The sequence below is a fragment of the Apodemus sylvaticus genome, chromosome 11 (assembly GCF_947179515.1).
Source record: "Apodemus sylvaticus chromosome 11, mApoSyl1.1, whole genome shotgun sequence".
Taxonomy (NCBI): Eukaryota; Metazoa; Chordata; class Mammalia; order Rodentia; family Muridae; genus Apodemus; species Apodemus sylvaticus.
In genome coordinates this window covers 73,384,213-73,400,246 of record NC_067482.1, presented here as the reverse complement: position 1 = coordinate 73,400,246, position 16,034 = coordinate 73,384,213, and the positions used below count along the sequence as shown (strand labels likewise).

The 16,034-nt window shown below is 45.7% G+C and overlaps 1 protein-coding gene across 1 annotated transcript in view; it reads right to left on the bottom strand.

Annotated features, from left to right (window-relative positions):
- Nucleotides 1-15,557, bottom strand: part of Stk32b (serine/threonine kinase 32B) — a 252,605-nt gene extending 237,048 nt beyond the window's left edge. The window contains exon 1 of the mRNA XM_052199394.1: nucleotides 15,149-15,557. Within this exon, the coding sequence (XP_052055354.1) occupies nucleotides 15,149-15,200 (52 nt within the window). The 5' untranslated portion in view covers nucleotides 15,201-15,557. The remainder of the gene's footprint in view (nucleotides 1-15,148) is intronic.
- Nucleotides 15,558-16,034: the final 477 nt, after the last annotated feature.

Here is a 16,034-nt window from a genome sequence, read left to right as displayed (position 1 = left end):
GATAAGACTTTGTTGTTGTTGTTGTTGTTGTTGTTGTTACTAAGTGTTTGAGTTTCCTCACCGCTGCTGTAATCTCATCATAAGCAACTTGAAGAAAGACTTTATTTCAGGTTGTGGGTCACAGTCCATCACTGACAGAAACCACGGCAGGAACTCAAGCACCAACTGAAGCCCAACGCTGCTTTTCAGTTCACTCAGGCTCTTGCTTCACCAGCTCTGTGAAGAGGCCCAAGATCACTGCCTAAGGAATAGTTCTGCCCACAGCGCGATGAGCCTCCCGTATCAATGAACGATCAAGCCAATTCCTTACAGACGTGTTTGTGGGCTGACCTGATCTGCCTAATCACTCAAGTGAAACTCGCTTCTCAGATGATCTTAGGTTGTGTCAAGTTGTCAGTTAAAGTCACTGAGACACCGAGTTCCTTATTTTCACTGAGATTTTTTATTTCTTTTTGTTTCTCTTTCAAAATCACTCCCAGCCCCTGCCTACTACCCGTCTCTCAGACTTCTCAAGTCTTGTGCTATCATGCTGAATGTGTTAAGATTTTTTTTTGTACTTTTTAAAATTCATTGATGTTTCGAATCATTATTTTGAGGTCTTGTCTCATCCCCCTTGGCATATTTGGAGTTGGTTGCAGGAAAATCATAAATGTTTGGAGAAGCCACATTGCCTTGCTTTTTAATGTCTTCTGCATTTCTATGGTAGACACGTCTATCTGTTGAAATTGATATTTCTGCATTTTTATATGAGAGCCTTTTGGGGAAGCAGAGTTCTCTTGATATTATCTCCAGAGTCAATGGATTGGTGTAAAGGGTTGAATATATTTCCAACCTGAGCCAGCGGCTTCCTCTAAGTCTCTACGCATACACCATTAAGCTTCCGTGTATCTTCTCTGTGTCCCCCCTCTCTGAGAAGCTGTTTTCTGCCTGTCTCTGTCATTTAGCCATAACAAAGTTAGAAAGTGCTGCTTCCTTTTCATTGGCCATTGTAACCCCTCCCAAACTGTGCATTTTTAAATGCTGCTGGAAGCACTAGGAATGGTTCTTCTACCCGTTCTTCAAACCCTGATGAGCTATCTCCTTTATGTTCAAAGAAGATGCCCATGACTTCTGAGAGGTTACATGGCTTTGCCTGCCTATTCTGACTCATAATCATGAAACGTTAAATGTAATGCAGTGACCTTCTAGGCTGGTGAGACACACAGGAGAGTCCACAAGGCAACAGAACCCGAGGGGGCGAGGGGAAGACCATGCATTCCTTTTCAGAATACCTAGAATTGCAGCTATGGTGGACATGGTAAAGAAGCCTCTGCTGGCTTCATGGGACAGTTGCTGGGTACCTGAATTGTCGGCTTCTCAAATCTAGAATCACCTGCGGCATGGCATCCTGGCATGTCTTGGGGGTTTTCTTGATTACATTAATTGAAGTGAGAGGATCCACCCACTGTGGCTGGCACCATTTCCTAAACAGTGGAACCTGGGATACCTCAGTGTAGAGAAAGTGAAGGAGCCCTCCAATTGCAGACACAATGTGACCAACTGCTGCATGTCCCTGTTGCCGTGAGTTCCCTGCCATGATGCACTGTAACCTGGAATTGTGAGCTAGAATCCATCCTTTCTCCTTAAAATTGTGTTTGAATATCTTATCGCACTAACAGGAAAAGAAGCTAACACAGCTCCCCTGTGCCAGTGTTAGGAATTTTAAGTCCAGTTACTAGCAACTCAGTAAAGAGGAATCGAGAGAGCTGAGCAGGTTCCGGACCGCCAATGGCCTCCAGGACCTATTACAATTCTCATCTTTAGCTAATAGACCAGTGAGGTCCACTGAAGGGTGTTAAGCCAGGAACTGGCATCACCGTAGTGAATTAGCTATGCTGGCTGCTCTCAGGGAAAGCTATGCCCTTAAGTACAAATGTCTGGAGGAGGGAGGTCTCTGGAGTTCAAATGTTGTGCGGTGCTTGGACCAGAATGGTGTTACGCTGGCTAGTTTTATGTCAGCTTGACACAGGCTAGAGTAATTTGGGAAGAGGGAACTGCAATTGAGAAAATGTCAGCCCAGAGGTGGCACTGCCAGCGGTGAGCTGAGCCCTCCCACAGCCATCATCAATATAGAAAACACACCGCAGGCCATGAGAAAAGTTCAGTAAGCACAACCTCCTTAAAGGGAAGACATCACGAAGGACTAGAAAAGGCCAGCGGAAGGCAGAGAAAATGCATTCAATTCACAGCATCAGATAGGACTGCAGCAAACCCCGGCAAATGAAAGCACGTACTTCCACCAGAACAAAAGGACGAAGCTGTGAAATGGCCCTTTGCAGAAGCAGAAAAACAAGTAGGAGCTAAATTAATGAAGCAGCCCCAGGTTTCTTAATGAGAGAACACATTGAGATGACGCGCAATTGCATGCTCGTCCAACCAACAACGTGAGAAGCTGGGTAGCGCACAATGGTTGCAAGGCCAAAAAGGATGTGCTGTCCTGGGTGGTAGCCACTAGCTATGCAGTTCCAACTGGCTGGATCTTGCTATGACCAGACAGCCCTCAAGTTTAAAATCCTTGTGCCTCCAACTCCAAAGCACTTGTCTGACAGGCATGGCTTAATCACTGTTCTATTGCTGTGAAGAGGCACCATGATAGAAGAAAGAACTCAATTGGCGGACTTCTTACAGTTTCAAAAGTTTAGTCCATTACCATCATTATGGGGACCGTGGCAACAAACAGGCAGACATGGGGCTGGAGACTTAGGGGAGTCTGATAGGCAGGTAACAGGCAGAGAGCCTAGATCTGGTGTGGCTTTTGAAACCTCAAAGCCCACCCCCAGTGACATACTTCCTCCAACAAGGCCACACCTCCTGATCCTGCTGATCCTTTCAGTGTCACTCCCTGATGATTAAAGTATTCAAATATATGAGCCTGTGGGGGCTATTCTTATTCAAACCACCACAATATGTCACCAAGCCTGTATCTGTCCCCAAAGCTTTCAAGCACTTTAAATGTCTGGCTCAATTTAAGATGTGCCTTAAAGGACAATGCACATTCAATCACAAAAGCTTAGTGTCGGCTGGCAGTGGTGATATTTGGTTAGAGTTTGTTAAACAGATTGATATTGTGCTCGACTTCCTGGTGATAAATCACTCTGGAAAGCATTTATCCGGAATCGTAGAAAACTGCACATGTACCTATTGTCTGCCAGTTCTCCTTTAGTGCACATCCTAGGAAAGATTCTTGTTCATGTGCATCAGGGGAGCGTGCAAAGTTATGAACAGCAGAATTGCTCACCAGAGCCAAAAACATAAAAACAAAAAACCAGAAACAGTACAAACATCTAAAAGGGGGGAGGCAAATGAATAGTGGTCACACAACAGAACATTATACAGCAATGAAAATGAACAGACTCCTGCTCTCCATAGCCCCATGGATGAATCTTAGAGACTTGGTCTTCAGTGAGAGCAGCAAACCACAAAAGAATGCCTAAAACATATGACCATTTTCATGATTCCTGAACACAATACAAACTAAACACTTCCTGAACACAATACAAACTAAACACGGTTGTCTAGGGACAAGAATGTTTGGAAAAAGGAGGAAGAAATGTCCAGGGAGCATCAATAGAACTTGTCATGCTATATTTCTCCTATATGAGAGTGAGGTCAGGGGTGGTGTAATTTTGTGTCCAAGAAGGAAATGTGTTGCAGATGTCTGCTGCTTTGAAGAGCCAACAGGTCATAAAGACACTCACAAAGGCCATTTCACGAGGGCGACGCCAGGATTCAAGATGCAGCAGCTGAGGAGTAACACAGAGGGACCAGAAACGTGGCAGGGAGGGGAGGGGAGGCTGAGGCTGAGGCTGTGGGTGTGAGGAAAGCTAACGTGGGAGAAGGTTGGGAGGCACAGGGGTCTCTCTGCCAGCAGCTCTTACAGACTGACAAACGCTGAGGAGGAAAGTGACTTCCAGTGGTCATTTTAGCCAATGACTCAATAACTGAAGAGAAGCTATGATGACCACACACAATTTATCTATGGAAAATCCATCTGAAGGAACAATAGCATTCTTGGTGGAGAACAGAGATTCCGGTCAAATGTGCAAGAAAAAGGCCAGTTCAAAGAAGGGCTGCTTCTCCTCAAGAAGTTCTGTCAAATCTGAAAATTCTGAGACTGAAAGGCCACCAGAGCTGGATGCCCTCAGAGACGGTAGGTGGGAGCAATGCTAAAAGTAAGAGCCTACCAAGGGGGAGGCTTGCCCAATACCCCAGACATACTTCTCAGGAATATCAGAGGCTACATTCTAGGAACAGAGGTAGAAAGACTGTTCTCATAGGATTGCAATATCCCTATTCCATTCTCTGTGAGGATTCGCATGAAATATGACTGACTGCTTGCCATATGGAGGTTACTGCTGTGAAAGGAACATTCTCTGAAGCCCTAACATTATCTGTGTAGCTTTCCAAGTAATTCATAACGTTATCTGTAGTTACACACTATATAGTTTATACACACTACTGTGTAAAACTATTAATCACACAGAAAGAAAGACAAAATCAGGCAATAGGAAATGGAAAATCCACAGGATTGCTCAAAAAAAAATGAAATTATCAGTTGGTGTGTTGAAGAAACTGCAAGGCACGTTCAGGGAATTGAAAGCCATTGAAAAGATGAAGTCAACAGTTTACGAGGTGGAAACTCAAGAGTTAATACAAGAACCTTGATGGTTGCACTTAACAGCAAGAAAGACTTGAAGTGATTAAGATAAACAAGCAGAAAGAAAATGTTCAGACTAAAACAAAAAGAGATGGCTCGAGCCATAAAGCTCTGGACAGAGCTGCGCAGAGTCTCCATGGATGAGCTGATGCCCTGTACTCTCCATGTGATGAAGTGGGAACAGTCAGCGTCAGAAAACAGAATTAAGAGGCAAAAGAAGAATCCTTCAAAGCTAAGACATGTGAAAGTAGATGCAGGAAGCCCTCTGCACAGGTGGAAACAACCAGAACCTCACAGGTGGAGACACTGCACTGCACTCCTGAAAACAGCAAAATTTTAAAAAACTAAACCCTTGAGACAGACAGATGAGGAAAGAAAACTTAAATGAAACAAAGGCAGTACTAGCTGCCACGTCTCAGTCAGAATGATGGAGGACAGAAGACAACAGGATCTACTTCAAACTGCTGAAGGAGAAAATGGCAATATGGAACTTGACAGTCACAAAATAATTAGGCATATACATACAGACATTTTAAGACACAAAGAAAGTGGGGAAACTTTTCAACAGTAGGCAGACACTAGTAGGCATGCCAAAGGAAATAATTCAGTCAAGAGAAAATAATTTTAGGGGTAACACTTAAATGAAATACAAAATAAGAAATAAGAGTAGGGTGAACCAGAAAATAGAGCCGTCTCAAAAAGGACAAAAAAAACAGTTAAACAAATCAAATAGGAATCATACAAATACAAATTAAAGCCAATTGCTGATAATGCAAAGATCAATCAAGAAAAATAATTGGGACAGGAAGTGCAAACTGTCAAACCTGGAATTGAAAAAGGAGCCCTTACTACAGATGCTACAGACACTAGGTAGAGAGCAGGATGTTGGGAGCAACATTGTGTCTGTAACTTGCAATGTACACATTGTAGCAGCCCTTCACAAATCCTTCCAGAAGAGAGCAATGTCCATCTACAGTTCTGCTAATGACACCAGTCTAACATCACTAAAATGATACTGAAGCCATCAAAAGACACTGTTGGAGCTGGGGAGGTGGCTCAGTGGTTAAGAAAATCTTCTGTTTTTCCAGAGGACCTGCCTTAGGTTCCTAGCCTGAACATGGAGACTCACAACCTGCTGTAACTCCAGTTGTGGAGGTTCTGCTGCCCTCTTTGGGCTTCTGCATGTACTGCATGCACTCAGTGCACATAAATTCATGCAAGCTAACACATACTCATTAATTAAAAAGGTTTTTTAAGATAGTCTTTCAACCCATTCTCTGGAGACTTTTTGGAAGATTGCTTTCTCATATCTGGGAAAGTGTGCCTATTAAGACACCTAGGTTTAGACTTGCCTCCTCAGAAATACTTAATGGGCATAGAGCTATAGAACTGCCCTGATATTTAGATTCTCCTCCTGTCGTTTTTTATAAGTTGTGCTTTCACTGAGTATTTTTCCTAATCTGTTTTGAACCAGTTAGGGTCTGTAATATCTTCCTATGAAGAAAATATAAACAAAATACTAGCAAATCAAATCCAAGACAATGTCATGTCATAGCAAGTGGGAATCCTGGTTTGGTTTGGTTTGATTTGGTTTGTTTTGTTTTGTTTTGGTTTGGTTCATTTGTCAACTTGACATGAGTAGAGTCATTTGGAAGAAGGGAACCTTAGTTGAAAAAAATACCCCCACAAGACTGTCCCATGGGAAAAGCTGTCAGACATTTTCTTGATTGGTGATTGATTGATTGATTGATTGATTATTAATGTGGGAAGGTCCAGCCCGGTGTGAGTGGTGCCACCGAAGTAAATGGACCTAGAGTTTATAAAATTAAAGACTGAGACTCCCATGAGGAGCAAGCTAGTAATCAGCACATGACTTCAGTTTCTGCCTCCAGGTTCCTTCCTTGAGTTCCTGTCCTGACTTCCTTCAGTAATGGATTGAGACCTGGACATTGTAAGCTGAAATAACCCTGTTCTCCTCCAGCTGGTTTTTGTTTTGTTTTGTTTGTTTGTTTTTTTGTTTTATTTTTGTTAGTGTTTTATCACAGCACTAGAAACCATAACTAAAACATGGGATTTATTACAATATTAAAAAGTTGATTTAACACTTAAAAAATCAGTTGATTTAATATTGCATTTGACCAGAGAAAAATCTACATACTATTTCCATAGACTTAGGAAAGGCATTTGTGGAAATAAATCAACCCATACTTGTAAAAATAAAACCTGTTAACAAATCAGGTTAGGAGAAAATTCTCTCAGTGCGACCAAGTGTGTGGAGGTTAGCAACACCACTAATGAGATTCTTAACTGTAAAAATGAAAATGTTTGCTCGAGGGACAGCTGACTTAGGGTTAATGCACCAGGTAGGGTAGGCTGACTACTTTGCAATAACAAACTCCCTGGCTTACAGCAGCAGGTCTCTGGTTCCTGGCTAGCCAGTAAAAGGCATAGCCTCTGGTTCCTGTTGTTCTTAATTCTGCAAGCCAGGTAGAAGTAAAGTTCTGCCTTTTGGATAATTTTGCCTGTCTTAAGACATGAATTGACACCTACCAGCTGGTAACTATTTTACCCGAGCTAAGATACAGATCAATGCAGCTCATTTGGCCCAACGTCATTCACATGCCTCTCACAATTTCAAAGGGAATAGGGAACGTTCAAGTTTTCCCATGCGCCGAAGAAAAGGGGTGCTTGAGAGAGGGCTCACTGCCTAAGAGTGCTTTCTGCTCTTCCAAAATACCAGCACCCACATCAGGGAGCTCACAACCACCTGTAACTCCAGTTCCAGGAGATCTGATGCCCTCTTCTGACCTCCATAGACAGCAGCACTCACATGGCGCTGTGAATGCACATGCCCACCCACAGACATAGAAATAAAGTGAGTGTTTTGGTTTGGTTTGCATTTTAAGAAGATGGAATTCTGTGCTGGTACACAGTGTTAACAACCCACCCTGGGAAGGTAAGCCATTTGCTTTGATGACTTCACTGGTAGAGTGTCTTGCTAAGACTAGCCAGAAGGCAAGATACACAATGAGTTAGGATACTACGGGAGATCAAAATGGCAAGTCCTGGAAGGAGAAAGAGTCCCAAGTTGATGCCAGTATTGACTATGTTTTCCTTGGCTGGGCCTGACTCTGCCTAAAAATGAGCCCAGCTTCCCTTAGTCGGTAGTTTAGGTAGCTGACTCTCCTCTGATGCTGTAAGCTTTCCCTCACTACCAAGGTAACCAGTGCACCCTGTGAGGTGGGGGGGGGGGGGGGGGCAAGATCCCTCTGAGGAGCAGTTTCTCCATCTCTATCTTCCAGGGCTCAAAGCCTCCATTTTAAGCACCCATCTAATGTTCAATATCCTGTTCTTTCCAGTTCTTTTTTTTTTAAATTTTTTAATTTTTTTTAAAGTTTCTATATTCTTTGTTTACATTCCAAATGCTTTCCCCTTTCCTGGTTCCCCCCTCCCCATCTGTCTCATAAGCCCTCTTCCCTCAGCCCATTTCCCAATCCCCCACTCCCATTTCTCTGTCCTGGCACTCCCCTACAATGCTGGATCAAGTCTTTTCAGAACCAGGGCCCTCTCCTTCCTTCTTCATGGGAATCATTTGATATGTTAATTGTGTCTTGAGAATTCAGAGCTTCTGGGCTAATTAATATCCACTTATCACTGATTGCATTCCATGTGTATTCCTTTGTGATTGGGTTACCTCACTTAGGATGATATTTTCCAGTTCCAACCATTTTCCTAAGAATTTCATGAATTCATTGTTTTTAATTGCTGAGTAGTATTCCATTGTGTGAATATACCACATTTTCTGTATCCATTCCTCCATTGAGGGACATCTGGGTTCTTTCCAACTTCTGGCTATTATAAATAAGACTGCTATGAACATAATGGAGCATGTGAAAAGCACCTTAAGAAATGTTCAACATCATTAATCATTAGGGAAATGCAAATCAAAACAACCCTGAGATTTCACCTCACACCTGTCAGAATGGCTAAGATTAAAAACTTAGGAGACAGCAGGTGTTGGTGAGGATGTGGAGAAAGAGGAACATTCCTCCACTGCTGGTGGGGTTGTAAGATGGTACAACCACTTTGGAAATCAGTCTGGTGGTTCCTCAGAAAACTGGACATGACACTTCCGGAGGACCCTGCTATACCTCTCCTGGGCATATACCCAGTGGATTCCCCGGCATGCAATAAGAACACATGTTCTTTCCAGTTCTCAGAGGAACATAGCCTCCGTGCTACCTGACGCCAACTCGTCTGCCTCTAATACCACTCCTTTTCCTCTCACTGAATTTAAACCTTTCCTCAACCTGGGGATCAATCTTGCCTCTATCCTCATCCAATTCACTCTCTGAGAAGAGCCACTCTCTTCGGCTGTCCCCTAAAGCAAGAATTGTGTCTTACCCTGCAATGGGGGAGGGGGACGGGGGGTGGCAGATCTGTGCCTCTTTCAACAGAAGGAAAATAGATAATCTGGAGTCACTGCATGCAAACATGTTTTAACACTACAAACTGCCTGGTGTGCATGCCTCGGGTTTTTGCTGTGTGGGGCTGTCTCCTGGGCTCCCTGTATACTGTGGCCCGGAACTGCCAAGCTGCTTATAGCATGACAAACAGTCTGTACACTCAATTCCCTGCCTATATGTTCCAAGGTAGAAACCTGAGGACAGAAGCAGGAAGCCTCTTCTGCTCTATGTCTATGTTCAGAACCCAGAGGGACACAGAAAATTGACCCCCAGTAAGCAGCCACCTTCAGCTTACATTCAGGCTGGTTTCCCAATGCTCTTCAATGACTCTATGCTGGGCCTGGCAGGTGCAAACGGGGGACTGTGGGAGAAGCGAGCCATTGCCACTCTTCAAAGAGGTCCAGGTCTCATTTAGAAATAGCCTGTGCTACTCTTTGGATGTTGAGTGCTGCCCATGTTTCAAAGGCTCCTAGTGGGGAGACTATCAAGACAGGGCTCCCTAAGTGGGAGGTCTGCCGGCTCCTGGGGCCTTGCCCTCAGGGGCAGTTCTACCTTGTTTCTGCTGTTTGCTTTTGCTTCATAGCTCAAGGTTTTCCTCCACCACATGATCCACGCGCTTGACTTCACTACACATCTAAAACAGTGGGGCTGATTGATCAAGGGTAGAACCGTACAGATCTACAAGCCAAAATAAACGTTCTTTTGCAAACCTATTACCTCAGTGTTGCTATGTAGTGGAGAGTTGACTAACATGGGATTTAACAATTACATAAGTTATGGAGTTCCTAACCCTTGTGCCCCTCCCTGGTACCAGAGGTGGAGAGGGTGGCTTAAGTTCAATCGCAGTTATCGGTGTCATCACTGTCTGAAAACGATTTGATTTCACTGCATCATCCACCTGCCCGCCTTCCTTGGATTTTTTTCCCCCACATGTACCAGAGTGCCTCAAGTTAGAAGTGACTCTACCTAGTGTCCGAGCAAGGCCTGGACAATTTGGGCTGGCTACTTAGCACATCAGATCTCCCAGCTTATAGAATGGTTCAAGTCTTAACAAGAACCAACCATCGGTGAGCCTACAGTGAGCAATATGAGGACTATGAGCTCTCTCCACTTGGAGTCTCGGGGCTGGTGGGCTGCGTGAGAAGAGAGTCTGTCCTAGCATAAAGCATGCAGAGGAAAGCAGACAACGCGTGAAGGAAGGTTCCAGAGGCTACGGGAGAAGCAGAACTAAGCTGTGGCCGAAGAGATTGACACGCCCTCACATGGGCAGAGTTAATTAGCATCTCAGTTCTAATCCAGGCCTTTTAGGCCTTGAGAACACTGGAATTCTCATGAAGTTCCCATCTCAACAGAGCTCTAACCCTTCACAAGCCTAACTTTCAGTTTCCTCCTTACTGCACTTGCAGTGATGTAGAAGACCTATAGCACTGTGATTTGGAAGCAAAATATCTCCAGAGACCTATCTGTCAAAGACTTGGTTACCTACCAACCTATGCCACCGAGAGCGGGTGAAAACTTTTGGAGATGGGACCTGGCAAAGGTGCAGCCACACCGGTTGCTACTCTGTGCCTCTCTGACCAGACCTCATGGTGTAAGTTGACTTACCCCAACAGGCACCTTCACCTTCAAGACTGATACCACCAATCGGCAGTGCTGAGGCAGTGCCTAAATGTGAACTGTCTCCCCCAGGCTTGTGTTTTTGAGCACTTGGTCCTTAGCTGGTGTCACCATTTGGAAAGGTTGTGGGAGTCTTTTGGAGGTGAAGCTTGCTGGAGAAAGGGGGTCATGATAGGGTGGGCTTTACAATTTATGTAAACAAACAAACCCCACTTCCTGTTCCCTCTCTGTGCTGATATGATGTAACCAGCAGCCTCCTGATCCAGCTGCCAAGCCTTTCTTCCCACGACAGACTGTGTGTCCCATCAAACTGCGGACCAAAATGAATCCTTCCTCTTTAAGTTGCTTGTCAGCTATTGTAGCACAGACAAGCAGGAATACAACCAGCTGCCGGGTTCCCTAAGATGTGTCCTGATGTCCACTGGCTTCCCTGGTGCATCCACTCACTTACCCCTCAATCTGTCCTCAGTTCACTGTCCTTTCTCTATCAATGAGTAAATGACTTGGATTCAGAAGCAGAAAGCAGTGACTTGGTGACATCCTTTGAAGGCATCCTAGGACCCTAGCTTCTCCCCGTCTCTCTCTGTCTCCCAGATGCTACTTCTCTGGGCACATGTCTTTGCCATGACCATAATGCTATCCTACCACAGACTAAAACCAACAAAGCCAAGTGATGAGGGTCCAAACCCTCAGAAACTGTGAACAGACCTGTCCTTAGAAGTTGTTCCACTCAGGTATTTTGTCACAAGGACAGAAAACCAACATGGATGATAATTAAGAAAATAGTAGGTGATGATGAGTGACAGAAACAAAATGCAGCAAAAGATGGGCAGAGAGTGTCATTATGAAGAGAGAGATCAGTGAAGCCCTCGTGAAGATCTGGAGGGTGTGGGGGAGGGAAACATGGACCAAAGTCAAAGTTGGCTGGGATACGAGGGGACTGAGAGCCCAGAGGGCAGGTCCAAGCGGGCATGTTCAAGGACTGCTTTCATCTCAGTCTTCAGGTGACTTGCCTCTAGGACCAGAGAGAGGGAGACAGAGGAGAACTGAACAGAGACCTGATGCCGGATGGCCTGGCTGCCATACCCAGATGACATGGCAGGAGGGCAGCATGGAGGCCATGCTGGTAATCTACATGCTTGCCAGGACCAGGGCTTGAAGCAGATCCAGAAGGGGCCAAGTGCCCAAGCCAGTGAGTTCCAGCAAAAACACTTTCTATTGCTTTTATACCATGTGCCCAGAGAGGCTCAGGTAGGGAGAGTGCCCCCTTCCTCCTTACCTCAGACGCCATTACAGTAAACACACTACTACTCCACCTGCCACTAAGAGGAAGATACTGCCAATACCTTAGCGAGGCCATTCTTTCTGGGACATGAACCAAGCTTCTTGCTGAAGGCATTAGCATGATAGCTGTGATCAGAACACAATAAACCTCCCTCCCTATCCGAGAATGGAGAACAGTACACACTGGCAAACTTCCTGCTGTGATTTATCCATAATACCTGAATAGTCCAGGTGTGTTCAGGAGCTAGCACCTCAGCCACTTGGGGGAGCAGGCTGATTCAGTGACCCCCATTATCCCCTGCCTAAAACCCTTCAGTACTCCAGAATTCCTGAAAGATCAACTCCACACGCCCAAATAACCCTGGGCCTTTTGAGGCTGGCCTGGCATTCAGGGGGCCTTTCATGGTACCTTAAGGCTCCACCTTCCTCGGATACACAAAAGGCTCTGCCAGATCCCCAATGAACCATGCTTTATCATTACCAACTGCCTTTGTACATGCTGTTCCCATCTTTAGAGATGTCGTTCCCCGGGAATGTCTTGCTGACACTTCTGCAAGACTCAAGCGTAGAGGAGAGTTTACACTCCCCAGGTTAGGAGCCCTCTACCGTGGCTCCACTCCTGGTGCTCAGCATGGAGTAAGTGTGGGAAGGGTTACATATAAATGCATATGAAATACATGAACTGGCAGACTGTACCCCACATGTGCACAGGAAATACATAGAAATGGCTGTAAGACACACGTGCGTTCATGCTCCACTAGACTGGAGGGTCCCAGTCTTGTACTTCACCCTGTGCCAAAACAGATGGTTCACCCAGATGAGAAGATTCTGGATGGGGACTCAAGACAGGAAGACCAAAACATCGACTACAGGAAATATTTTAGAGCAAATAAAGCATGAAAGTAATCATTGCCACAGAGGTGACAAATCCCCTCTGTGAGTTGAGCATGAAAGGAAGAGGTACTTTTTCTGAAAAAACAAAATACATAGACATTACATTTGGGGGACAGTTTTACTGACCAAATTTGGTATTTTTGTAAGGTGGGAGTAATAAATGACAACATCAAATAATAATAATTATAAAAATAAAAATATAGCTACAGGCTAAGGGTAACCCATTGCTGTCTTTACATGCAATGAAAAACACTCTATAGAGTTACTTTCCTTAGAAGTCTATAATCTGCCACATGAATGATGTATTAATACACAACACTTTGGGGTTTTGATTAAGGTGAGTTTAAATTTCTCTGGGACAAAAAAGAAAGTAGATATGGTTTTAGAGTGCTAATTGTTAATAAATGCTGGTGTTCCATATAGAGGCATGCTTCAAGGGAAAGAACTAATATCACGATTATGTTAGACCCTGTTGATGGAAAACGGATGTATACATGTAAAACTCAACCTACTGAATGATTTTTAAAAGACAGAGATGTTAAGGAAAGTGTCAGTGTGGCCTTGACCCAGACTATACCCATGAACTCGGAAACAGGCCAAAGCTACAAGGAAGTCCTAAGTCCCTCTGGCACATACAGACCTTCCACTAGCTCTCGATTCTACTAGCCCACTCCAGTCTGAAGACCAAAAAGATTGGTGCTGCCAAACAACCTGTGGCCATACTGAACCCTCCCTGCCTAACCAAGGATGTTCATTCAGACTCACTAGACATGGCCTCTTGCCAGGAAGGACCACCAGGCTGCCTCAACAGGCCGTCTTCGCCTAAGTAACAGGGTCTCACCATTTTCAGAGGACCAGCCTTGATGGTTCTAGAAACCAGGATCTGAGTGTACCCTGTACAGAAGATGAGCTCAGAACCAGCTCTCAGAGTGTAGACTGGGTGTGTGTGTGTGTGTGTGTGTGTGTGTGTGCGTGCACATGCATCTGTCTATTTCTGTCTCTGTCTCTCTGTCTGTCTCTGTCTCTGTCTTGATCTATCTATCTATCTATCTACCTATCTATCTATCGATATCTCTATCTCTCTTTCTCCCCCCCCCCACAAAACAGCCACAAGAAAAATGCCATTGGGATCTGTGAGAACTGAGTAAGCCCAGCATAGCAGCTGGCATGAAAGAAGGCGCAGGATGTCTGAACTCTGATCTGGGCCACAGTGGAAGTAGATAGGCAGAGAGAAGCCAGTGTGTATTATCACACAGTAGGTTATTAACCAATGCAGCTGTCTGCAAGACACTTTCCACAGATGAGTAATGATTGCGCTCCCAACAACCTGATTAGGAACCCTCACAGATACGGGAAATGAGGATTCAGAGGGGTTGAGTCCCAGGACACACAATAATGAAAGTAAATGCTAAGAAAACTTCTTATGCTTTTGTTCAGTCAAATACAACAATACAGCTGCAAGGACTCTCCAGGTCTGGCATCTACACAAGGTGTACAACAGGGTGAATAACCTACAACACCTCCCCCCACCAGGAGGCTAGCCCCAAGCAGGGCTGCTACCTCAGAACCACTGACTTCAGCTACAAAAAGTTTCCTTATGCTGTCCTGGGACCAAATAGGAATCTCTCTCTGTCTCTCTCTCTCTGTGTGTGTGTGTATGTGTGTGTGTGTGTGTGTCTGTCTCTCTCTCTGTCTCTCTCTTTCTCTCTCTTTCTCTCTCTCTCTCTCTCTCTCTCTCTCTCTCTCACACACACACACACACACACACACACACACACTCGTTGTGCACTTTCACCCAGTAGGCCACTTCTGTTAAAAGCCATCTTGGAGTCCCAGAAGGCTGAGAAGTAGCAATACCCTCTACTCTACTGTGAAGCAAGGTCTTCCCTGTGACCCTCCCTCTCCCAAGTGATACCTTGAGTCCCTTTTTTCCTCTCCCAATCTTCTATCCCACCTCTAGGCTCAGCACGATCTGAGCTTCCAAAGAGCACTAGAGCCTAAGAAGTGGCCAGGTAAGAGCTCTATGCCAAGCACTGAGCCAGTGCACAGCCAGTGCGAGGTGACAAGGCTGTGCTGAGACCCAGGTGTCCATCCATGTGCTACACTCAGCAGGCGCTCAGTGAAGGATTGCAGAAGGAAGGGATGCCCTGGGGATATGGGGAGTGGCGGCTCGTGTTGGGGAGGCTCTTACCTTCTTCGTTCTCATCAAACACTGGGGGCTTGTGGGAGTGGTTCCCGCCCATATTCCGCCGCGACTGCCGCTACTACATGCCCGGCCTCTCCTTTCGGGATGTCAGATGCAGGATTCTCCGCGATAAGGGATGCAGGATGCTCTTGGGATGCAGTGTGCGGGATGAGAGCCCAGGGATGCAGGATACAAGCTGCGGTGAGAGCAGCCAGCCAGGGTTGTAGCGTGCGCGTGGAGGGGGCCTATTGCAGCACAGGGATGGGGACCGTGTGGCCACCCCTCCTTCAGGGTGTCCCCCAGCTGCGATCACCGCACCCCCTAAGCCTTCACCCGATTCTCTTCATGACGCACAATACATGGGTGGAAACCCGGGGACTCCCTGAGCCCGGACCACCGTGCGGCTCTGCTCACGACAGAGATGAGGAAAAAGGAGGAGGAAGAGGAGAGAAAGGAGGGTGGGAGGGCGTGCGGCGGGAGGAGGGGGCGTGGACCCGGATCTCAGCCAAGAGTTAGAAGCCACCGCCTCCCACTTCACAGTCGGGTAGGCGGGGACTCTGAGGGAAGGGACCTCCCTGGAGCTGCTGGGTCTCCGGGACTCCCCACCCGCAATGTTTGACAGTTCGGGTTGACTCAGAACTGCGCTCACCCACTGGCTGGGCCACAGGCTGTTCCTTTGTTTTCCGGGATGTTTAAATGAGCGAAAGGAGAGCCTAGACAAGCGAGGTCTAATGTAACCTCTCTCGCTGTACATTAAGAAACTGAGGCCTATGAGGCTGTCATTTATGTTTTAAAAAAAATAAATGCACATTTTTGGAAATTGCCTGTCTGGGTCCTCGGGATTCCCCTACACTGTGAAGCTTAGGCGGCTGATTTAGGGGCAGGGTTCTCA